This window comes from Diachasma alloeum, unplaced genomic scaffold (assembly GCF_001412515.2).
Source record: "Diachasma alloeum isolate Michigan unplaced genomic scaffold, Dall2.0 Dall_scaffold_00177, whole genome shotgun sequence".
Taxonomy (NCBI): domain Eukaryota; kingdom Metazoa; phylum Arthropoda; class Insecta; order Hymenoptera; family Braconidae; genus Diachasma; species Diachasma alloeum.
This window is the reverse complement of record NW_021680343.1, coordinates 1694240-1719716: the sequence shown is the minus strand read 5'-3', so window position 1 is coordinate 1719716 and position 25477 is coordinate 1694240. Positions and strand designations below refer to the sequence as shown.

The window sequence follows — 25477 nt, the reverse complement described above, 5'->3', positions numbered from 1 at the left end:
TAGAAAGGGGAAATCCCTCACAATTTAGTTTGCATTAATAATTTTTCGAATTAAATATATGGAAGGAATTTCGTGAACCGCCGTACCCTATTAAGTGAAAAATAATTATTCCAGGTATTACGTCAAACGGCTATGGCTGCGCAAGACCAGGTAGACCCGGTGTCTACACCAAAGTCCATCACTACCTCCCCTGGATAGAGCGCACGATATCATCGAGTGATTTTCCATCCTCGATACCGATGTGCAAAGGCCACCGGTGTCCCCTAGGCGAATGCCTCCCAAAATCCCGCATTTGCAACGGTTTTCTCGAGTGCTCCGACGGCAGTGACGAACGAGACTGCAAATTTAAATAAATTCATCGTTTGTACTATGAAGAGTTATTCCTCACTGCTCATCTGAGGTAGATACCGATGGACGTCAACTGCATAAGGAAATCATGCAGTTCATGATCATTGTAAAGAGAGATATTGAACGTTCAATCGTTTGTGCAATACGTAGACATTTAACTCATAAGACTGGCAGGAACCTACGTGCCCCACTATTCAATGCAGTAGCGAAGCGTCACATCGAGAAGACACAATTGCTTTGAGAAATATGTTTTTACTGGTATAAAAAAACTCATGGCTCGAAAATTTTCAATTCAATTTTCAAACATCTCACATTCAAAAACAAAACGTTAAGCCAAGACATTTTTTACTTGACGAAAAGGTGAAGGCGATTTGTTCGTAATCAAAAAGGGAGTTCTCAAACAAATTAAACTGATTTTTGCATTAAATTATTTTAGATTTGGGGCTAAAAACTATTAAATGAATTAATTCAACTTTACTTGGTTTCAAAAATCGTTTTCTTCTCATAAATGTCGTCTTTCGAACTAGTCCAAAATGTCTTGACGAAAGTTTTTTTTTTCTTAGTGCAAAATATTTATATAACTTCTCGAAAAACATTTGTTCTTCTCAGCGCAAAACGGTTCATGTCGACTAGCTCCGAGCTGAGTTTTTCAGAAATATCTCCGAATGTACGACAGATAGTGAAATTTTCGACAAGACCTCTTTTGTAGTTCTCATTTTGCTCTACAAAAATGTCCTTAGATAAATTCCTCTCCCTTCAATTCTAAGATATTCATCGAAAATCATCCTCTGGAGGGAATTTACTAGAACCTTTTTACCGCTTCTCTGCTGAACGATCATTGAAGAGCTCTGGGTGTTCATTCATCATCACTGTTTATATTTATACCATTGATGATTATATAAGTAATTTAATAATTGCAGGAATTCTAACGTAGATAAAAGAATTAATGTATGATTATTTGTGATAACTTTTTTATGCTGTAATTCTCATGGAAATTAAGACCTGTCTCGCTGGTTTTCATCGAGGAAAATCACTGAGTCACGTGCGCATAATTTCCCCATAATTCATTTCAACTTCATGATCTTTCTCTAATTTTATTATTTTTGTATATAAAAAAATTGGTAATTGAAGAATAAATATTTGTAATAAAAGCCATTATCGTTTGATGATTTTTTCTGCACTATATTTTGCTGGCTCAATACAATTTTTCACTAGAATATTCGCATCGTTCGATTCCCTGAATTTAACCCTTTGAAGAAATCGAGTGTAAATTATTAATTCAATCTACATCGAAAATTAGATAATAAAAAAACCTATAACTGAATATTGCCCGTGAACGATACGCGATTACTTAACAATGAATGGTGCGATTTCCATCATATTCTGACAGAATCAAGAGATTTAATGAAATAACTCTCCTGCAACATCACTAACTTGATTCCTATTGAAAAATCCCTGAGCCTTTCTGCGCGTTTTTTTTCAATAGGAAATGTTTAATAGAAAAAACGAATAGAAGTTCATCTTTCTATACAAATTTTTCAATTGACATATTTTTAACTTCATGATCTTGTCCAATTTTATCATATTTTTATGGAAACAACTGGTTATTGAAGAATGAATATCTGTAACGAAAACTTTTCCCATCAGATGGTATTTTCTGTATTATATTTTGCTGGCTCAATACATTTTTCACTTAAAATTATCAATATCAGCAGAATGAGGCAGCGTGTGACTTCACCCATGTATCGAAAATTCGGTGCATAAATTCTGTACACAAATTGAGTGTTACAATTGTTATTTGATGAACATTCGGAAAATGTGACAATCACAGTATACAGTACCAGGTGCATACAATCACGTTAAAAAAAATAAACAGATTGAATTCAAACCTTGCCTGAGAATTTATTAATACGATTCATTTGATTCGTGCGAGTCACTGAAGAGCATAACATGTACATACTTCACTTATATGCCGTGTCCAAATCAATAAATATATTGGACGGCTACGTTCACATGCTCAATAATACACCATTTACAATCCTATTGAACAAGAAAATGTATTTGTGATTGACGAGATGTAAATGCACTGGGGACAGAGAAATGCTATTGGAGATGTTGATCGACATTTTATTGATTTTATTATAAAAATTTTCTTGTGTTTAATAGTCATGGACGAGGGAAAATACCGATCGAATAAATAAATGATAATTCTGTTTTACATAATTAATTCGAAAAGTGGGGGACTAGGCTGGAGTGAATAATCGATGAAGAGGAAGGGAATCGAATAACTTATTACCTATTTTTAGTATTTGATTTTTTTTTGTTCACGAAGAAAATGTTCATTCCACACTCACTTATTTCCATTTGATTTATTATACAAATTCGCATTTTTCAATCTTCTCTCTGCATGCATTACTCATAGTCAACACTTCAGCAATTCATTTCAAATAAATTATTCCTTACTACCTAAATAACGCGACAGTCTATTGTCTTCACACTGTACACGCATAAAAAAATTTAATAGAAAATCTAGCGCTATCTCTGGGAAATTCTTTTCAAGAGAATTGTATTCATTTTTGCGCCATTTCTGTAGGAGATTATGCAACGTGTCATTCTGTTGAGAGATAATTGATAGAAAAAAGTCGACAGATTGATTTGATTTTTCTCCGGAAATTCTTGCTCATAAATTTTCTAATTTATTTTTCGCTGTTTTTTTAATAATAAGATCCAAGAAAAAAATTTGGAAAATCATTCCCAAGAATTCTTGTAGAAACATTTCCAACCGAATGAGTTTAAAAAAATCGTCGACGTTGCATAATTTTTAATGTGATTGGGCAAAAAACAAAGAATTTTTCAATAGAAATCCAATAGAATTTCTCAGAGAATGCGCTAGGTTTTTGAATGAAATTTTGTCACACGTGTAATCCACTTCATAATCATTGTGCACAAAATTTCAATCGAAATACAAACAATAGCCACTTACGCAACTTGTATCATTATTTAATATAAATTATTATTGAATGTTGAGAGACAGAGACTTTGATTCAATGACATTTATCACTCAGCCACGTGTTTACGATTAAAATTAATTTATACATACTTACATACGTACATACACAGTGTACAATACATAATATAAAATTCACTCTTCGAGTTTTCACAGTGGGGGACATTTGGATGGTGAAGATTTCATAGAAAAAACTACAGTCATCGTCAAACGTTGAGTTTAAAAAATATCTTATATCTCCGTGTTGCCTTATCGTTATGATTATTATTTATTTTCCCCTTTCCTCTCGTCTTTTCAAAAAAATGACCTCCACCTCCTCGTATCTATTATCCGTGTATCACAAACTAATGCTTCTCCTCGAACTCTCTAACTGAAAATACTAAATGTCTCAACTCCAATTAATTGTAAATCAGACGAAGTTTTGAGGCACTGGGTTTCTTTATGCAAATCAGTGATAATGTCTTCCATTTTCGTTTCAATTCGATTGATCAGTCATTCTGACTAAAACATTTCACAATAGCTATTATGATTAGTACGGTTCAGAAGGCAATTAATTAGATAATGTTATTCATATCATTGGACCAATTTTTATTTATTTCTCGATAATTTTATTCCAAGACATAGGCCAGAGTTCACGCGATTTTTATCATTCTGTTCCCTGAATTCAACAGTTTTAAAAACCCAAATTTGAATTATCAATTCAACCTACATCGTAATTTAGTGTAAACAACAACAAAAAAAACTCATAACAAGAACATTGGACTTTGAAAGTGATATTTTGCACTTTATGATTCAAGTGCAATGTTTCACGCACGAAAAAATTGCATGAAAAAAAAATAGTGAATTCGCTGGAAAGTTCCATTAAAAATTCAGCTAGTTGTTACCCGATTTCAATAGAAAAAATCATTCAAATTTAATCTTTCTGTATAACTTATCCTATTGCTATATAGTTCTACGGAAAATCCTCGGCCCAAATTTTTCAAATTTACGCAGGAGAATTTCTACAGAAAATATGTCAATGCAACAACTTACATTGAAAAATCGAATTCTAGAGAATTTACCAGCGAATGCACTAATTTTTTCGTACGTGTCATGATTAATTTTTGCCAGCGATTCAACACGTCTCAATTTCGCTATCACAATGAAAGCTGAATTAACCAAAAAGAAAAGAAAAACCCTCTCCATCCCAATCTCAATATGTTAAATTTCAAAATAAACTCATGACACCTCACCAAATGCACGACAATACATACGAAAAGATATTGTAATGTATATAGCTAGACGTTATGAAGAAAAGATGAAGAACTAGATATCTCAGTGGATCCTGTTGTATTTTAGTTCCCTCGTTGGTCGACTTCGAGGGACCCAGGAACGATCCATATTTGTAAAAATTATCTAAGAGTGTCTCCTTCTCTACCCATCTGTCGTACAACCATTTGGATAATAGCTCTGGGTCTCTAGGCACCTGTCCATTAAAATTAAATAACAGTCGTTACTAAATTAAAGGCAAGAGACATGTAAACGTGATCACGAAGGGAAATAAATAAATAAAATCGAAACGTACCACCGAGCTGGGATACAATCGGTAAAAAAGGACGGTTTCACAGGGTGACCTTGACCCTGTAACGATCGTCGGCAAATCGATCGGTTTACCCTGAGGATAGGCTATCGTTATGTCAAGAACCCAGCTGATTTCGGGTCTAGCTATGGTCGAACCTGCCAATTGCATCAAAAAATTATGTCATCAGTGAGTATAATTCAATTCAATTGATAGATCTTTTTATGTTATGCATGGAAGAAAATTCTTCCTGTCTGAGGTTACGAGACAGTTATCAGAAACTTGAATAGAACCAATTCACTTCACAGTTTTTGCTAAAAATCTAAGAAAGATAACAGGATTTTCTTCAGCATTTATCTAAGAGTTTAAAGGAAATAGGATTTTTTTTAGATATTCAATAAAAACTTAACTGAAGCTGAGTTATCGTGAAATCTCGAACTCTAATCGAGATAATAAAAATTCCTTAGCTTCCGTTTTTGTACAGAAATCTCAAAGCTACTGACTTCTGAAGTCCTGAGATGTTTAACAAAAACTCAATTAACACTGACTCGAAGATTGATTCATAGGTAATTTTTAGACGTTTATGTTGAGTGTTCGAAAGTCCGTTTGTGAATAGCTAATACACAATCCATTCAAAAGAAGCATTAGCCATGAAGGAACACTTTAATTTGCAGTTAAGGTTTTGCATAAATTTCTCTACTGCTGTGTATGAAAATTCGATGATAAATATTGGACACATACATATTGTTTAATAGATGATTTATATTTATTTATTCATTTCATCGGATTCTTCTATTTAATCAGCGTATTCAACAAAAAAATCGTGCAATAACCCACTTAACTTGAAATTTCGTAACGAAAAATCGTGATTTGTAATGAATATTCATTTGGCTATCTCCAACCATTTATCAACAGTTGAAAAACCTCGTTACAAATATTGAACACATATTTTTCTATGTGAATACACGATTATTATTTCTTCATTTATTTTATTTGCAATTTGGCTGTACCTCCCAGATTTTCACGATTTCTCAAAATGAAAAGATGTGAATCCAATATTTTCCATCCAATTTTCATATTTAATTAGCTCATTCAATAAAAAAAATCGTGCAACAACCCAATTAACTTGAAATTTCATTCCTGAGACTCGCGATTTATTAACTATCAACGAATACTCATTTGCTCATTCCAATTCTTTGCCAAGAGTTAAATAATCTCGTTGACAATGAATAAGTTATTCTATCAGTGTGTGATCAGTGTATTCCTCGTTTACCCCAACCAAGACAACTTCCCACTAATCATAAATACGAATGTTCTTCCACATGTTCAAATAGCAACTGTTCATGTTTAAGGCCCGGGTGGATTATCTTTCGAACGTGATCTTGCTTGTTTTTTTAAATTTTGATCATCTGAAATCATATCCAATTGCTGTTCAGTTTTACACAGCCCTGGAATCTCCAAAAATTATAATTGTTCAATCAAAAAAACGTTGAAAAAAAGCTGAACATTTTCGAAGAAAGTTTTTCAATAATATTAGGAAATAAACTCAATAGGGAAGAAAGTGGAAATTAATAATTTGATGTATCTAATGGCTGTTAGGTTGTCATTTGTCACAGTAGTCAACGGCTGTCAGATCATCAGTTACCATGATAAATTATTCATTCACTATTTCCTCTCTATCGGATTTATTTCTTAATCTTTATTAAAAACGATCCTTGAAAATGTTCAGTTTTTTTCTACTTTTTTTGATTGTACAATCATAATTTTTAGGAACTCCGGCGTGATATAAAATCCAATGGAAATTGTGATATATTTTACATTATGAAGATAGAAAAACAATCGAGATCAGGTTCTAAAGATAATCCACCCGGACGTTAAATAATAAATAAATATAAATCAAATGAAGTGTGTAATGTTTACTTGATCTGGTGGTTAACTGAAGATCGGAGGAGTTGTTGTTTTGTGCTGGGCCAAGTTTTTCGAATACCATACGCATAGCACCTACCCTAGGCAGGGTTACATTCTCAAGAATCGGTAGATTATTCTTTTTGGCGTATTTCTGCGATGTCTCGCGTCTTTTGCATAAAAATCCCCCTTCAGGAAAAAGTACCATCCACTTGCGTTCGCGTGGCACATACGCCTCCTCCAGATGTCTCTCCAATTGTCTGAGACTCTCCTCTCTCCTTTTTCGACCCTGAATCATTCAATCGAATTTCGTCATCATGCTGAATTATTCATTAATGATTAATGGGAAGCAACTCGATGGGGTATCCATGCAACTCACTGAGGAGATGAAGAAGTCCTGGTGTAGCATCGATACAACACCAAAATTCGTGAATTTGAATATACTGTCCATTATCCACATGAGATTGGGCAGAACATTGGGTTTAGCATTGAATGTTGTCATGAGTATCGGCACGTCTCCAGTGCTCTGGTGATTCGCTATGACCAAAGTTCTGTCGCTAACGATACGATGAATATCATCGCCCTGTTCAATGACTGAAAAATATGAGAGATTGATAATGAGGTTGTAGATAATTTGTCGAGCATAAAAACATGTGAGCAGACCTCGAAACGGTTCAACAAATCAGAAATAGTGACAATGGTGACAAGAGTTATTTTAAAGTCAGTCAATAGCGATTAAAACAGGGGACGGTGGGGTAAAATAGACACGTTTGAGTTTCTTTTCAATGTTTATATCTCAGAAGCTCATGATAATGTAGGAGAATTGTATTTACCATGAAAGAAAGGCCGATTTCATTAACAGTTCATTGAGTCATTTAAATTTCGGAAAAATTGAAAGAAGGGTCAAAGGGTTTTCCAAGGTTTACGAGGGTTGCAAGGGTCAAATAAGAGGTCCACCATAGGAGTCAAGCAATTTTAAATCATGGGGCATTTGTCTTGTATTGCAAATACGTGAGCATTAAGTTTAATGTTAATATCGTAATCCAGTGATAATTCAATTCAGTCCAGTGATTCAATCCAGTGATCATTCAAAGGGTCCCGGGGGTCACGAGTGGTGCAAGGCTCGAATAATGAACTACTTTTTCGTCATATTGTGGATGAGTTACGATTAAGTTTAATTTTAATATCACAATCACATGATAATTAAACTGGACAATTTCACTGAAGTCTCGATTTTTGAAATTCTTGTATGTTAAAAACCAGTTTTTTTCTCGATCTTGTTTGATAAACATTGACTGCTTATTTCTTCTCCAATGATTGTGCATGCATTTTTTTTCTAAAATAGTGACAAGGGCCATTGAAAAACGTGACTAGAAAAATAACCATTTTCAAAGTTCAAATCAGGGCTTTGCGCAGGTCAAAAAGTTCTTGCTTGATCTAAAAAAGTAAAAAAAGGAAGCTGATGCCTTGAAATATTCACAGAATGATAACTTCACCGAAAATAATAACGAATAGTGATTTTAGTAACTAGGTTCGCGACCTGCACGTATGAAAAAATGTAACAGAAAAACTTGGCGCTTTCTTTAAGGAATTCTATTGAAATTTCCCGGGAACTCTATTAAATAAGTCTATTGATTTTTTGTGGAAATTTATGCGACTTTACCTCGCCATTTTTTCAAGAGATATTTGATAGAAAAAAGTCAAGAGAATGTTATTTTTCCAAAAATTCTTGGGCACAATAAAATCCCAGAGAAAAAACTTGAGAATTCCATACCCAACAATTTTTATAGAACAAATCTCCTCAGAATGATTTAAATAAAAATCAACATAAATAAACTATCAAGAAATATCAGTAACACACGAAGATCGATAATTGTTGATAGAATTCTAATCAATACATCAATAGAACGTCAACAGAATTCGTATGCAATTCCACAATTGGATTTATTTGGGAACTACAACAAGAAGAGTTGTACTTCCCAAATAAATTTAAAAAAAAATCCCATGTGATCAAAAATTCAATGACTTATCAAGATTCCTGAAAAAATTCACAAGTGTCCATTTAGCCCCACTCGCTCCTATGACCATTAAATACAGTAATAAAAATGTTGACTAAAAACTCACTGTCATAACCAGCGGACCAAGTCCACATGGAAACCATGGCCAACAGCCAGTGAAAAAACAGTCCCTCTATCCTCCAATACATCTGTGGATGATAAACCTTCACCGGTAACAGCAGCATCATCCACACGACATACGTCGGAATACAGTACACATTGTTTATTAAAACAAATCCCGTTCTCAGGATACATTTAACAAGTGTAACAATGTTATTCGCCAGACTGAAATACGTTGAAATATGTCAAAGGGATTTTCAGGGATTTTACCACTCGTATAATTGCACACAATGAAATTCACTGTCCACTACTTCGGTATTATTGCATTGGGTGTGATGGGAAGCCTCGGCAATATCCACTTATGCAATTACATTGTTAAGAAGTGTGTTGCAAGATGATTCAAATTGTACATGCCCTATATGAGGATATTTTTCTAATAATACTGATTAATCAATCCCTATTATTAGAAAAATATCATTAACTTCAAAAATCATCAACTCCAATTTGTGAATTATAACGTCAGCTCAACAAATGACTGTTAATCGATATCTGACATTCCGAGGGAATAAACTCATCACTCAAATGAGCCCTCTGAATCAGCAAATTCAACTAGACGTAACAATTGTCTTTTTATCCCAAAGATAGAGAGAAAATATTGCATTGACACATGAGTGTCCGTAATTTTAATTGAAAATAACAGCCTCGAAGGACATTACCGGCAAATCGAGGATGATATGTGTTACGTAGCGAGAGTGGAAGAAAAAACTGCAGGGAAATTAATAAAGGAGATAAATTCAATGATGTCATTGTGAAGAATAAGTGCAACGAAAAAAACTCACTTGATAAAAGCTGAGGAGGAGGGGGATGAGTCGGTCATTTTTGGTAAATGCCACCCGCTGTAGAATATCGAGTAGCCCTCACGTGGACAGTGATTATCCACCATAGCATTCCTCCCCCTATCAACCATAAATTATTACATAATGTGAACTCATCATCATTTCCACAAAGCCTCGAATCACTACAACTGTGCCACTGATGATAAAACGTCGGATATTCGTTGATTGGTTTTTTCAATATTTCTTGTTATACTCCCAAAGCCTATCCTTGTCCCCCAACAACTCGTAGTACACAATGCCTCGCACAATGTACGTAAGTGGCCACTGGAAATATTTAACTCTGAGAATTTCCTTCTTCTTCCTTTCGTATTTTTATAACTCCTTCCTCACACCCCACCGGCGACGGTTATGGCAATTTTTTCGTCAATTCCACGGGATTACCTCGCTGAAAGACAAATCCCCCACTCGCTGATTCACTGACACAATTCAATTCACAATTGTTTCATAATTAACTTTAATATTTAACCTCGTGGTCAATCATCAATGGAAACACCATTATGTGCTTCCTCTTCCTCCCGAGGAATATGAACCTTTACCTCGTCTGTTACACCTCGCGCTTCACTGCTTCCTCGACATCTGCACGAATTCTATATACACACATACACGAGGCGAATAATATCGTACGCTATTCACCGACTAACCTAAACTTCGGGTGAACACCTATTTTTTATTTATTTATTTTTCCACTTCGTCGATCATTCGATTTTGTCTCGCCAATCGTCACGTGCGGACTGCTGGTACTGTTGCGCGATTGGTGGGTGCTCTCGGGTTCTCCCCCCTCGTGGTTCGACTGGAAAATTTCCCCGAGTCCCCATGGAAACGGGACTTCAGGCCGAGTTGGCAGTTGGCTAACCAACACAAGGGCGACTTTTTTTTCACGTCACTGAGGCAGTGGAAAATCGAACGTGAACACGGAGGAGACGACAAGGTTAATCGTCTGCACTCGTCGCAATTGTCAGTTCTCTTCAGGTAAATACATTCATTCGAGGTTTAATTGGGGTTCAGTGCATTGTTGAGTATGCGTGGGTAATTCTCGTGGTTGTGGATCACTTTTTCCCGGAGTGATGGGGAATAATGAGTCACTCACTTTTTTTTACGGAATCGGTAGTCGACCGGTTGACTGGAGCACATGGTCGATTTTTGGAGTTGATTGAGAGTTTTCGAGGAAATGGGGATTTATTCGGGGGGTGAGACTGATCGTTTGCGGCATGTGGGTATAGGGGGGATGGGGCAAAATAGACACTAGACTTTTTTTAGATATTTAGGAAATTTATAACATTTGATACCTGGAGTTGTCACAAAGAGGGGGAATTGTACATTGCCAGGAGAGAAACCGTTTTACCAACTGTTCAATGAATTATCAACTTTTTTTAAAATCGGAATCCCCATATTACCCCATGAGGACATATTTTTCGTCATATTGCATTATGATTAAACTCAATAATTTTCTTGCAAGGAATAAATATCCCGTTTCATTAACTGTTCAATGAATTATTAAAATTTTTTTAATCGAAATCTCCATTTTACTCCATGAGGACATATTTTTCATCATATTGCATTATAATTAAACTCAATAATTTCCTCTATCTTAACGAGGGAGAATTTTACTTTGCAAGGAATAAATATCCCGTTTCATCAACTGTTCAATGAATTATTAAAAAATTTTTAATCGAAATCTCCATATTACCCCACAAGGACATATTTTTCATGATATTGCATTATAATTAAACTCAATAATTACCCCATCCCAACGGGGGAGAATTTTACTTTACAAGGAACAAAATATCCCGTTTCATCAACTGTTCAATGAATTATCAACATTTTTAAAAATCGAAATCCCCATATTACCCCATGAAGGCATATTTTTCGTCATATTGCATTATAATTAAACTCAGTAATTTTCTCCATCCCAATGAGGGAGAATTTTACTTTGCAAGGAATAAATATCCCGTTGCATCAACTATTCAATGAATTATCAACATTTTTTTCAATCGAAAGTGTCCGTATTTTAGAATTTTACTTTACAAGAAAAAAAAATCCTATTTCATCAACTGTTCAATGACATTAACATTTTTCTTTAATCGAAAGTGTCCATATTACCCCATGAGGGCATATTTTTCATCATATTGCATTATAATTAGCCTCAATAATTCCCTCCATCCCAACGAGGGAGAATTTTACTTTGGAAGGAAAATAATCCCGTTTCATCAACCGTTTCATGAATTATCAACATTTTAAAAATTGAGTGTCCATATTACCCCACTCTCCTCCATTCCTCCTGAAAAATGAGAGTAAAGCCATAGAAATCGCGTCATTTGGGATCATGAGAGCACATTTTTCGTCGTATTTAAGATGCGTTACGACTGAGGCTACAAATTTTTTGGAACTCCTAAATCTATTCTTGCGACAAAAATTCATGTCAGGACAGTCTTCAAATGGTCAGCACTAGGTTCCATTTTTTTCCTAATTGTCAACTAGCGCTTATTTGGTTCAAAGCGACTTGTTTGAGAAACTATTTTCTTTTCTCTCACTGTAGATCCGCGGTTAGCATGTACGATAATTTTCCATTCCAGGACAAGTAGAGGAAGGTTGTCGACAAAATGTCGACATTTCGGGGAATCATTGAGGAATTACCAGGAATCTCAGTGGATAGATTCGAGGAGGCTAATCGCAGCTCCAGTACAGTCTTCTTTCTCAGCCACTTTCATTGCGACCATAGAGTGGGTCTAGACCAGTCGTTCTTTCAACAATTAACTGAGAAGAATCAGTACCTCTACTGTTCACCGCTCACAAAAAATTTTATAGTGACAAAGTGGAATTTAGGTTCAATGCCCGATAGAATTAGAGAAATAACAGCCTGTAATCCAATTGTTGTTAGCTATAGAGATCCAAATGTTGGAGATTCAGATGGCAATTGTGATCTAGTGGTTACGGTAACTGCGGTACCAGCTGGACACTGTCCAGGATCAATCATGCTTCTGTTTGAAGCTAATAGAGACAATAAGTATGTAACTGTATTGTGCACTGGGGATTTTCGTATTCATCCCGAAGACTTTGCGAAATTGAAGCCACTGCATGTTAAAGTTAATGGTAAACTCGTGCCCAAGGCACTGGACAATATTTACCTCGACACAACTTTTTATGACGAGAGGCTCGAGCATTTGCCCAGTAGGCAGGAGGCTCTAGGCCACATTGTTCCCGTTGTTCAGGATTGGTTGAGACAGAGTGACAAGAATTTTATTGTTATTGAAACATCAGCTGATTATGGCTCTGAGGATTTGTTCAGCAAGCTGTCAGCTGCTGTTAAGCAACGGATCCACGTGAGGAATTGGGTTCAAGAGAGTTACAGATATATTCCGGAATCGTCTGTGTATTCCACTGAGAATACTCATGACACTCGGGTTCATGCGTGCATGATGAAACAACAGGCGAGATTTAGGACAAATAATAGTAATCCTTTGATCTGTAGGAGCGAAGTTAAGGCGGAGAACATTCTGACTATTGTTCCTTCTGTATTGAGGTGGATTGGGAAAGATTTATCGAAGGGGGTTACTGAATGGGAAGACAGAAGATTTTACGTCTGCTACTCGTGCCATGCTTCTTACAGTGAATTAAGAGAATTTATTGATTATTTTAAACCAAGAAAAATCCATCCTTGTGTTGTTCCTGGTGTTAAAGATGCGTGGTGTCCTGAGTCTCAAGAGAAATTTAGAGAATTTCAAGCGAAAATCAATTATGCGCATTTGAGAGCTCCGGAAGGGAGGGCTAAGAGTCTTGATTGTGATTTTATGGAGTATAAGTCTTTTAAGAGACTAAGACCGAAAACTGACAAATCATCCGATGACGATTTTTAATTATTTTATAAACTTGAGACTAAGTTTTACCATTAATTTTACCATTGCATGTTGATGCTCATGGGTACTAAGAGTTTTAATGGTGTTTTTATGGAGTATAAATCTTTTAAGAGATCAAAACTTAAACTTGACAATTTATCCGATGACGATTTTTAATTGTTTTGTAAATTTAAGACTAAGTTTTAATTATTTTTTATTTTTTAACTGGCGAAGTCATATTCTCAATCAAGTATTGAAGTTTTATACATTTATCGTGAAATAAACATGGAATTTTTATTAACGTGACTGCTTTGTTCGCTTCCTCTATTTTAATAAGTTCTCGAAATTGTTTCGATTGTGTTACAGAAAATTTCAAGCTCTCGTTAACTGAAAAATGGCAACCACAGCGCTTGCACAAGAGAAAGTCTGGGTGACAAAGCCCGTGTACGATAAAGCAGAGTCTGCTCACTTCGAGCGCCTGGCGAAGGTAAGTTTTGTTGCACCAAGATGAAAGATGAAAAATGTACACAAGCACATCTGTCAGACAATTAAACCATCATTATTCTTCTCATGCAAAACCTCTGGGTTGTCTGCTCATTAACAAATGCACGGGGAATATCTGGTGACAGCATACACATCATTCGTTCTAACGTCCAACATTGAATTATCATTTTTTTACTCGTCCAGTTGTTCCGTTTTACTTCCATTAAACTCAATAACTTCCTCCATCAAATGAAATTTTGGAGAATGAATGTTAGCATTTCGTAGAATGTTACTTGTCCAATCTATTGAATCACAGCGCACTTAATCGTTTAACATGAAAAATGTTGCAAGGTGGTGTCACATAATATTATGGAACGCTATCCGTCTAATCCTAAGAGCTTGGTATCTACTAATCAGCAAGAAATTGTAACGACTAATCATCAGACGAAGTCCTCGTCAAAGAAATCCAAGGAGAAAAAAAATAAAGCTGATAAAAACAATAAATATAATAGAGATGTTAAGAATGAGGATGCTGGACAGAAAGAGCAAATTGTACTTCAGGTAGACTTTGTGATTACCCCCGGAATTAGTTATTTTCAATTATTTTCTTATATTCTGCAGTCTCACTTTTAGTTATTCCATGGTACTTTGATTTTATCCCACAAGTTTACTTCAGTTGAATTGTTGATGTAGGCTTTCTAGATGAATTCAGTAGCGAAATAGTAAAATGGGTCAAGTCGATTTTAACTAGTGATCAGTTTTCAATTAATATCTCGGAATCTAAAGTAGATAGTAAAATTTTTGTTATGGCCATTTTTGTGGGGCGAATTGAGAGCTACAAAAAAGTCTTTACGAAAATTTCACTATCTTCCTTAGATTCGGAGACATTCATCGAAAAATCAGCTAATATTTCTGCCAAATATCCACTTACTTGCGAAAAGTATTTATTTTTCAACACCGTATTTCTCCAGTCGAGGCATTCCCAGGCAGTTGTCATTGGGTTTTAATTATGACAATTATACTGCTGCACTAGAAGATGATCATGTTAGTTACGACCTGGAGTGAACTCCCTCAATAATTGTCAACATTAAAAAAATCATCGAAATTTTTCCTTGACAATAAGAAATTTAAGAAAAATGAATAGTCATTGGAGGAGTTCGTGTAACGTCAAGTGCAACATAGTCATCCTCTAGAACAACACGATTATCATAACTGAAACCTAATCAGGCCTAATAAATAATGAGGCTAATAATCAGCCTAATCAGGCTAACAAATGCTTCTGTCAAGTAAATGAATATTTAGCAAAAGTAATTTTTTTCTCGGTGAATCGTTTTACCGTTTTGCTACTAAGTTAGATGATCCGTTTACAATTATGCATGAGTTTCAATTTTGTAGTGAATGGTAATCCTGAAATTAGCGCGTATTGTTTCACCAATTCGCTGCTGAATTTCACCCCAACATTAATTTGAATAGAAAATTATGCATCACTTGATTTTAAAGGCTAATGCTCCACACTGGATACCCATTGTTGTCGCTTAGCAGAGGATGACAAATATTCCCATTATTATTTACAATTTCGCTATTAATCTCAATGCATCACCATGAAAATCACCCAGTGCTTAATCATGTTGCCATGATTTTCATTTGATTCATATGGTGTTGAATGATCCTCAAATTAATCGGTATGGGTACAGGAGAGCCGAGTGTCTGCTTGTTCAGTCACCCCTGCCAGTGGGAGTTTGGCCAACGAGGTTGCAAAGGCGCGTCAACACATAAAAAAAGGTTTACAGTGTGTGAGTACCGAACATCTTGCTCACCTACTGAATTATTCAAGTGATTGGAAATGAAAATTTCATGAAAATTAGTCATCTCATTGACTGTTCAGAAAACATTGATCGAAAAACTAACGCTTTTTTTAAGAAAATCCATTTAGATTTTATTAAAAAATCCTATTTGTTTTTTATTCCAATTCTATTGGAGATTATGCCATTTTACCCTGTCATTTCGTTAGGAGCTATTTGATTAAAAAAGCGAATCGGTTTTAATTTTTCTGTAGACCATCTCGAATAGAAATTTTCTAAGTTTTTTTTTCGTCGTAATTGTCTCTCTTAATAAATGCCATGAAAAAAATTGAAAATTCTTGTTTAAAAATTCTTATGGAAACAATTCTAATAGATTGAGTTACATAGAAAAATCAAGAACTATAATTTTTTTTTTATTAACAAATACCTATTGAAAATGAATGAATAGAATTTTCTAATAGAATTCTAATAGATTTCCAGTCAACATTCAATAGAATTTCTTAGAGAAAGCACTAGGATTTTCCATAAAATTATTCTGTACATGTTCAACAGTTCCTCAACCGAATTCTCCGTTTCTTTTTTCTTCATTTTCCCCGAGTTAGATAGTCCTTTAATCAGCTTCCGTTCTAACTTCCACTCACTCTTACTCTAATTGTAGAATACGTAGAACAATCTAATCAACAGAATTTGCATTCTATTGCTTTCGTTGACTCATTAATGACAATTATAAGACTATTAACGCATTAGTTTTGGTTTTACATCCGGGGGAATTGATGATTGCAGGTCAATAATATCGCTGCAGATGTTAATATCAGTCTTCAGGATTTACCAGCACGTGTGGCTGCACTCGAGAAAGACAACCATGACCTTCGTAATAGTGAGTATTCTCGAACAAAAATTGAAATATTTACATGGCTTCTTTTGTAATGTTAATTTAACAAGTGATACTTCGACCGAAAAGAGCATGAGAATTTTATGGAGAAAGATGAGCTTCTGTGCTTTTGCTGTAGACAAAATCATGTCATGTCATCACATGGTTTAGCATAAGTTGTGTCGTACAGACCTCATTCCACATCCTGTTTTACATTATCATAATCGCTTAATAGATGCTTTCAATGATTTACTTAGGTTTTCAAACACTTGACAAAATTTTTTCGTTGAAATGCTTTAACATTTTTAATTAAAGATCGGATTGGATTAAGATTTGTTTTTTTCGAAGCATTGATTCGAGCCCCTTTTTGCTGTGATTTCACTGTTCACATTTGAAGGTCTATTCGTACGAAAAAAAATTATAGAATAAGATTTCTATTGAAAATCTTATTCATGTATTTTTTATAGAATTCCTAAATTTTCCAAGTTTTTCTATTTGATGTTTTTCAATTAGAGTAGAAAAATACATTAGAAAAACTTGGAAAATTTATTTAGAATAATTTCTATAGAAAAATTACTTCCTACTGATCATGTCCTATAACAATGAAATTAGAAATCAGAATTTTAATAAAAAATATTGAAATTTTTTAGCGAATACACTAGCTTTCTCTATGACATTTTGCCATATAAAATAGAAATTCTTTTTTTTAATTAAAAAATCACTATTTCTGAAAATTCAATCTATTCGAATAAATTATTTATCAATTTCCAAATTACAATTAAGGACAAATGCATTAATTGAACCGAGTCCAAGCCCTTCACCTAGGAGAAAATGTCTGGTCTATAGTGGCAAAACCTCACATCATTCACAGCGCGATAAGTTATTAACATTCACCCCACCCTCCCATGTTTCAGCTGTTTCTGAGCTAAAAGCTCTCCTTGAGAAACTCGATCTCAAAGTGAATTCAACAGTCCCAGAGCCTTACCTGGCTGTATGCCCAGCAAAGCCACAGAAGTCTGAAGCCGCAGCACAAGACGACGATGACGATGTCGATCTTTTCGGTTCGGACTCTGAGGTAAGAGAAAAAAAACCCACAACGACTTTTCATTCATCAATTGATATTTTCAATGGAAAACACATTGTATGAATTTTTCGTGCCACAGATGTTTTTCAAAATTAATTTTTCCCCTGTTCAATTGAAAGATAGATCGTGATATTTTCCCAGCATGAACTCTCTCGAGACATTATCTCTTCTGTACATATTATATCTTCGGTTTTTTCAATACTTCGATCGTTATTGTTAAAGATGAATTGATATTTAACACCAGATATTCCCGAAATTCTAAGCATACACAAAGTAAACTCCATAACAGTGTCATCTAAAATCATGTTTTACCAGTCATAGCTTCAAGTATACAAACGATTTCATTGACAATTTATCGTAAGTTGAAGAACATGTAAAATAGAAAAGTCTATATTGAATTTGTTCAGTTGATACGGTAGTTGTTGACTTATTGAATTATATAATCATTGCTGTGAGTTCGAGTGAATTATTTAATTCGATTTTCAATTAATTCGATAACAAAGGGTGAAGATGCAGAGGCTGCCAGGATCAGGGAAGAACGTCTTGCTGCGTACAACGCCAAAAAATCCAAAAGTATGTATTTTTTCTCATTGAGGATATCATCACGGGGTTCCAAAATCCCAAAGAAAATTGTAAAAAAACCAGACTTGAAATTTTGCCTGATGAAAAACAGTTGAAGAAATAATCGGATAGTAATCTTCAAATTTATCTCGTGTTCTCGTGGAGAAATACAATTTTTTCATGAAAAGAAAAAAAAACCTTTAAACTTTCTAAAATATTATGCTATATGAACATTATATTCATTGAATTTAAGAAAAATCGTGTTTTTAAATTAATCAGTTGAAATCTGCATATTTTCCTGTAATAGAAGATATTGTGATGCCCTTGAGGTCTTGTCAATAAATTTTCGCTTGAATTGGAGCCAAAAAAATTGAGCAATCCCTTGTAAAATTATTGAATCAAATTTTCTAATGGTTATATTTCGTCAATGCACAGAACCAGTACTCATTGCCAAATCCAACATTATTCTGGATGTTAAACCGTGGGATGACGAAACTGATATGCAGGCATTGGAAGCTGAAGTCAGGAAGATCAATACAGATGGCCTACTCTGGGGAGCAGGTGAAATCCCATTGCTTAATGATAATAATTAATTACATGTGACAATTAATTGAGAGATAATCATTAATTCTTCGGCGAAGCGATGAATAATTAAGATAATTTATTTAATTAGATATGTCGTGAGAACTATTAATGTCGTTAAAAAAACTAGATGAATTTTTGTTAATCGAGTAAAATTAATTCAACTACTAATTCCATTCCAGCGAAACTGGTGCCCCTCGCCTATGGAATCCACAAGCTCCAAATCTCATGCGTCGTGGAAGATGACAAAGTCTCTGTCGACTGGTTGACCGAGGCGATTCAAGACCTGGAGGATTATGTACAGAGTGTGGACATAGCTGCATTCAACAAAGTTTAAACGATCCAAATTAAAAACCATAAACTTATGTTCAAACCAATCCATATACTCATGGTTCCATGTCGCCATTCCGTTGTAAAATGAAATAAAAAAAATTCAGTGTAAGAAATATTCATTTTTCATTCATCATTTGGCATCTTTATCATTAACAATTCACTACAGTTGAATTTCAAAGAGAATCTGTAGATAAAAAAAATCCTAGTGTAAATTTTCTTTTTTCCGTGTGTTCAAAATGTTAGAAAATCTAATTTGTCATTTCAACAACTCATCACCAATGAGTTCCTCAATTTTATCAATTACAATTTCAGATAAAAATTTAAGTTGAAGCGAATAAAACATCAAAAATGCCACAAAGAACCAAAACATCCAGATAACGTGGGAGTTTTTTTTTATTTCTCTTATTTACATTGAACGAATTGATTTATTTTTGTTAAATCGGCGTTGGCTGGCTGCACACTGAGTGACATCACAAGCAAATTGAAAGTGCAAAATTCAACTCGCGACTTGCGATGCTCTGCCCTCATCCTGACAGCATCAATCGATGTCCCGATTATTCGGTAAATTCTATTCAACTTATACAACTACGCTTCATGAGTTTTGGTAATTCTTCTTGCTTTATTTTTCTTTTTTTTTCATTGTTGTTCAATCGCGTCAACTGACGGACGATTCTCATTCTGTATAAAAGTTGAGACACATTGACTTTTACTTCTTCTTAGGGATGAATGCTAGTTTGGTACTCTTTATGGTTGTCCACTTGTGTTTCTTCATGTAGGTGAGACCGATTATCAAGATGGTGCCGATGAACATGATCTGGAAAACATAAATTAATAGATCAAGGGAGGAGCTAGGAATTCCATGGGGGAGTTTGTAAGTTTTAGAAAAATTACATATCAAGCAGAGATTGCACTGACTTTTGCACTGAAATTTATAAATCGCTGGTGCCTTCATCTATAGTGCTGATGAGTTTACTTTTTAGTGTCTACGTAAAAATTTTTTTAAAACTCAAGTTTGAATTTTTTTATTGATCAAAAAGAGACTTTAGAGGAATAAAATCTTTAAAGGGATCCTCATAACGCAATTCAGAATCGATTAATATGTACACAAACACAACTTAGTTTTTTGAATTTTTTCGTCAAAATTAGTTGACATGAAAAATTGGAAAAATTAGCAATATTCAACGTCATAAATCATTGAAGAAAGATTTTTTCCATATTTTTCGAATTATTTATTCAGAATATAATGATAAAAATGATGAGAAAAAGTATGATAAAATCTGAATAAGTGAAAAAAAAAAATTATTCCTTATTTTTTCATATTAAAACTGAAGTAGTAAACTCAATACGATAGATGGGAGCCCCTGCAATCTAAAACTTTTAGTGGAGGCTGCCCTTAAGAACGTGTTGAGATCATGCTAGGATTATATTGATGTTTCCCTCGATGAGAAAATGAACCAACAGTATTTTTCCATCATTTACCTTGATAAATAGCCTCTTCCTTTCATCGTACTCGTGGTTCGCCGTCCACATGAGGAACGTGACAACGTCTTTAGCTACTTGCGATGCAGTAGCTGGTGTTCCATCCTCGAAGTCAAGGACCTCGTCATAAATAACCTGCGACACGAAATTACAAAAAAATAAATAAATCGATAAATCGACGTGCAGGAAAGCTGCGGAATTCTTAAATAGAATCGGCCAAAAACTAATAGAATTATCAAGAGAGGTTCGATGGAAATCTAATAGAATTGAAGTCCATCGTTACCAAGAGAACTCATCATTCAGTCAAATGTGAAAAATAAATTCATAACATTTCGCCACTTTCGTACTCAAGTAACAAATTAACAAATCAACTCGTGCAAATAAATTATCAATTCATTTACCTGTCCCATACCGATGGCACCTCCGGCGAAGTATGGGTTGAAGTACTGGCCATCCCTGAGCGGAATGCCGGCTGGAGGGTCGCAGTACCCAGTCAACAGAGAGAAGACGTAATCCTGGGGAGAAAAAAAATCATAATTCGTAAAATTTTATGTACTTTTACGGTTAATTAATGAATTAGCTCATCACTAGCTCGATAATTCAGCCTTTGGAAGTGAATTAAAAATACGAATCGAACAAGAAAACATCCTTAAATGAGAGATACTATTCTTAACTTGAAAACTTTCATATTCTTCAGTGGAAACTATTTGAATTCTTCATCCAATAATCAATGGTCTCAATTTAATGATGAGATATTGTCGATTCGATAATTACAAAAAATCAGTTTTGAATCAAATATACTTCACTTTAGAATAAATATTCTCAATTTAATCATGTTTAACCAATACGAATTCATTCTTGAGAAATGAAATATATAATATGCCCCAAATGTAGACGAAACATATTCATTATTTGCCAGCATCACATCGATGTTTATTTTGATTTTTTAATGCTTCTAATAGGTGAATTATCAAGTTGAAAATAACTCTCACAAGACCCCATATATTGGAAAAAATTGGTTCATGGAATTTCGTTAATATTACTGCAACTAAGTTCTTTTAATTATCAGATAAGTTGGTGCCATGTGTTCCCTCATCAGTCTAAAACCCCAGACTCTTTTCCCTATGAATGTTCGATGTTACCTCTCCACCATGTCTTGCATTGATCATGTACGAGAGATCTGGTGGATAAGCGCCGTTATTTGCAGCACGTGCAGCTTCCTCGTTGGGATAAGGGTGGGGAACGTAGTCCGTGAGTTCACCCGGTCGCATGTAGTACTCGCCGACGTCATTCGGACCATCTTTAACCTCGATCTCCGCGGCGAGTGCCTTAGCCTCGTCCTCGGTGTGCGTTACACCCACGAGATGACGGTAGGCTACAAATTGAAGACTGTGACAGGCGGAGCACACGTTCTTGTAGACTTCCCATCCACGTCTCATACTGAGCATTGAAAAACAAGCATTCAGTTTACCTTCTCCATTCAATTTTATGCAGTCAAGACTTGCTTATTTCTGGCCTTAAGGTATATCCCAAGACAATCGGACCCAAAAGTTTGCCCCTAGGGATTTCCGGAAAAATTCTAAATAACTTGATTTACTGCATTCTCATAAGTTATTGAGTTTTTCTATCCTGAAATGTTGTTGATGCAGGCAACCATACACTGTTGGAATTTTTTGAAATTTCATGGAAAATATTATAGTAAATCTCTATTTTTCCTAAATCTGAAATTTCAAGTTTTAAGTAGAATTCACGGAAATTGCACAACTTGATTGAATTTTCAGTGGAACATGAATATTCAGAAACAAAATGCCATGAATTTACAATTTTTCCCTGAATTTTCATGATTTTCCTGAATTTTCACAGAATAATTGAACTGAAAAATCAAGTATTTTATTGATTTCCAGATTATTTGAACAGAAAATCAATGGAATATTTGATTTTTCAATGACAAGATTTCCTAATATTTCAGTGGACCTTGAACACCATAAAAATTTCAGGAATTTGGCACGCAAAATTCAGACGAAAATTTTTAACAGTGTAGCAGTTTGAATCAAATAAGGAATTAGTTGATAATTAATTGTTTGAATCAAATACGGAATCCTTGGAATCGATGAGGACCTTTTTAATATAAAAATTTGATGGACTAGGGGAGAGTCAGTCATCTTTAGTTATTAGCAGAGACATTGGAATTGTGAATCATTCATCTAAAAATGTCCGCGTTCCAGAGGTATTTTCAAAAAATCAGTGTAGAAATTTCAAACTCGTCTGCTATTATGAAGTAAATGCCATTCAATAGTTCTAGTTTGTCATGTTCTCATCAATATTCGACTCTTCCCTCCTCAAAATCCTTTCACGCGTTTTATTTGATTCTAAATTCACCCGAAAAATCACCTGGCATGATCAAGAGAGGCGATAAGCCCGTGAAAACTCCAAGGGTAATTTGGGGGGTGAGCGATGAGTTCAAATGCCTTCACTGAGTTCTCCAGTGTGTAGAGGAGGGCACCAATGCCACCAACAGCGACGCCCAGGCACGTCGTCATCTGTAATCCGTAAATAATCAATCTCTACAGGAAGAGGATTTGTTTTGGAGAAATTAGGGGCACTATGGGATGGATTCGAATGATAAAATGAAAATTGTATGTTCAACCTACCGCTTTACGACCTCTAGACCAGTCCCGGACTGTTGAGAATTGACTAGCCTGCAAAATAAATAAATTCATTATTTCAAAGGGCTTTATATTTCAAATGAGGGGAAGCAACATGATTTGAGGACCAGCTTCTTCAAATAAATATTTTAAATATTTTTAAATAGATATTTCATGAAAATTTTAACGATTGAATGAAATTAATTCGTTTAGTTTTAATACTTTATGGAATTATTTCATAATTCATTACTTTATTCGTGACATCTTCCAGTCTTGAGAGATTTTCCACGAGGGATGTGTCTGAATGTTAAATAAATAAAGAATCAAGTGGTTAATTAAATAATTGACGAAAAATTCGAGTGATTAACTCCAACCAATCGATTTTGACTTCACAAATATTCAGTTCTCTTCACATTATCTAAAAAATTCGACATTCTCTCAGAAGAATGAGCAGAACCCAGAAATGTCAGTCGACACCTAAATTTCCCATCCAACAACAAAAATCTGAATATTAAATAAATGAAAACTCCAGTGATTAATTAAATAATTAATAAAAAATTAGAGTAATTAACTCCAACCAGTCGATTTTGACTTGACAAATATTCAGTCCTCTCAACAAAACCAAATTTTAAAAGAATAGACAAGAGGAAGTTTTTCCTTGTTGTAAAAGAATAGATAAAAGGAAGTTTTTCTTTCCAAACTCTCTCATCTGCAAAAAGTCTCTCCCCATTATCTAAAAAATTGCACATTCTCTCATACGAATGCGCAGTTCCCAAAAATGTCAGACTAACTCATCTCCTATAATTCCACCCGTAAATATCCCCTCCAACAGCAAGAATAACAACAAATATAAGGACTTTGTGCTGATCTCCATCGAGTACTAGTCCGGCAGTAACACTTGTCATGTGTTGCCGACAGATACTCTCTGGGTGAGGTGAATCGGAGCAGGATACAATAAGAACATATAACCATTACATAACACCTGAAAATTCATCAATGCGATTGAATCCACGAGATCGTCTCCACCCGCCGATAACACATGTCCCCATTGACCAATAATTCTACCCAATAATAATATCGATAATTGTCAAATTAAGGGAATAATGTCACACACACATAGCACGAATCATACGGCCGCAGACAGCAGTCCAGTGGGTACTAACACCATCCGCGATATTTCACTCAAGACTCCCGTGATTATCATCGATAATTAATATCCCATAATCCCCGATTTTTTTGCCATTATTTAGTCACTGTTTATTGACTCACCTGATTGAATAAACCCGCATTGTTAGGCTTTAAAAGGCCTGATCGACAAATTCTACCGATCGACGCTGCCATCTTGGCCAGAGGTGCAATGTGCAAAGAGCGCAAGTCAACATAATGACTGTCAACAATTTACGACTCTAAACAATCCAGAATATAATGAAAATCGATAATTTTTTAATCTTCAAACCGATCAACATTTTTTCGACTGCAGAATATTTTTCATTTATTTTTCCACAACAAAATGAGAGCGAAAAGTCGCTCGCATGATTCAGATCAGTTCTGCCAACATAATTATTTAAATGTCGGAGGGAATTGCTGGAATTCAATGAGTTTAACGCATTAATCTTGTAAAATAAAGGAATATTGGCCAATTGAATACATGAAAGTTTTTTTTCTTAAATAAGTTTTAAATAATGTATTATGTGACTGGTACGTAAAGTTTTATTTTTGTGATATCTAACGAGTTCACTTTTCAGCGGCTGTAAAGTGTGTTTTCTGTGCGGAGTGCAAAAAACTTCGTTTTACGCACGGGAATTTACTTTACACACGTCATTACGTATGACAAAATTAAATAGAAAAACTTGACACTTTCTCTCCGAAATTCAATGGAATTTCTATTGAACTCTATAAGAATTCTATTGGAGTTCTATTACAATTCTATTGAATGATTCTATTGGTTTTTTGCACCAATTCTTTCAAAAATT

The 25477-nt window shown here is 34.7% G+C and overlaps 5 protein-coding genes across 7 annotated transcripts in view; 3 read left to right on the top strand and 2 right to left on the bottom strand.

Moving 5' to 3' along the window:
- LOC107037419 overlaps window positions 1-1416 on the top strand; it is a 53418-nt gene extending 52002 nt beyond the window's left edge. Inside the window, exon 11 of the mRNA XM_015255973.1 lies at window positions 115-1416. Coding sequence (XP_015111459.1) covers window positions 115-353 — 239 coding nt within the window. The 3' untranslated portion in view covers window positions 354-1416. The remainder of the gene's footprint in view (window positions 1-114) is intronic.
- Window positions 1417-1983: 567 nt separating this feature from the next.
- LOC107037386 (acyl-CoA:lysophosphatidylglycerol acyltransferase 1) lies at window positions 1984-10395 on the bottom strand. The gene is made up of 6 exons (XM_015255920.1): window positions 9775-10395; window positions 8943-9160; window positions 7198-7412; window positions 6834-7107; window positions 4920-5071; window positions 1984-4820 (listed from the first exon to the last, which is right to left on the bottom strand). Exons 1-6 carry the CDS (start codon window positions 9900-9902, stop codon window positions 4584-4586), a joined length of 1224 nt encoding a protein of 407 aa, XP_015111406.1. The 5' UTR covers window positions 9903-10395; the 3' UTR covers window positions 1984-4583.
- A 260-nt stretch (window positions 10396-10655) lies between these two features.
- Window positions 10656-19495, top strand: LOC107037395 (probable elongation factor 1-delta). 3 transcript variants are annotated; one of them, XM_015255932.2, is made up of 9 exons: window positions 10656-10800; window positions 14031-14151; window positions 14499-14708; window positions 15842-15940; window positions 16733-16826; window positions 17735-17895; window positions 18408-18477; window positions 18901-19026; window positions 19230-19495. In XM_015255932.2, the coding sequence occupies exons 2-9, from the start codon at window positions 14059-14061 to the stop codon at window positions 19382-19384; spliced, it is 1008 nt and encodes a 335-aa protein (XP_015111418.1). In that variant the 5' UTR covers window positions 10656-10800; window positions 14031-14058; the 3' UTR covers window positions 19385-19495. The 3 variants fall into 3 exon arrangements, with proteins under 3 accessions (XP_015111418.1, XP_015111436.1, XP_015111427.1); XM_015255941.2 differs by lacking the exon at window positions 14499-14708 and having other exon boundaries at window positions 10659-10800; XM_015255950.2 differs by lacking the exons at window positions 14499-14708; window positions 15842-15940 and having other exon boundaries at window positions 10658-10800.
- On the top strand, window positions 12422-13929 carry LOC107037377 (protein artemis). The gene has a single exon (XM_015255908.1). The coding sequence runs from the start codon at window positions 12432-12434 to the stop codon at window positions 13683-13685; it is 1254 nt and encodes a 417-aa protein (XP_015111394.1). The 5' UTR covers window positions 12422-12431; the 3' UTR covers window positions 13686-13929.
- Window positions 19496-19755: 260 nt separating the features above from the next.
- Window positions 19756-24851, bottom strand: LOC107037411 (cytochrome c1, heme protein, mitochondrial). Its single transcript, XM_015255962.2, has 7 exons — window positions 24774-24851; window positions 23511-23558; window positions 23251-23399; window positions 22002-22299; window positions 21261-21374; window positions 20860-20994; window positions 19756-20194 (listed from the first exon to the last, which is right to left on the bottom strand). Exons 1-7 carry the CDS (start codon window positions 24843-24845, stop codon window positions 20087-20089), a joined length of 924 nt encoding a protein of 307 aa, XP_015111448.1. The 5' UTR covers window positions 24846-24851; the 3' UTR covers window positions 19756-20086.
- Window positions 24852-25477: the final 626 nt, after the last annotated feature.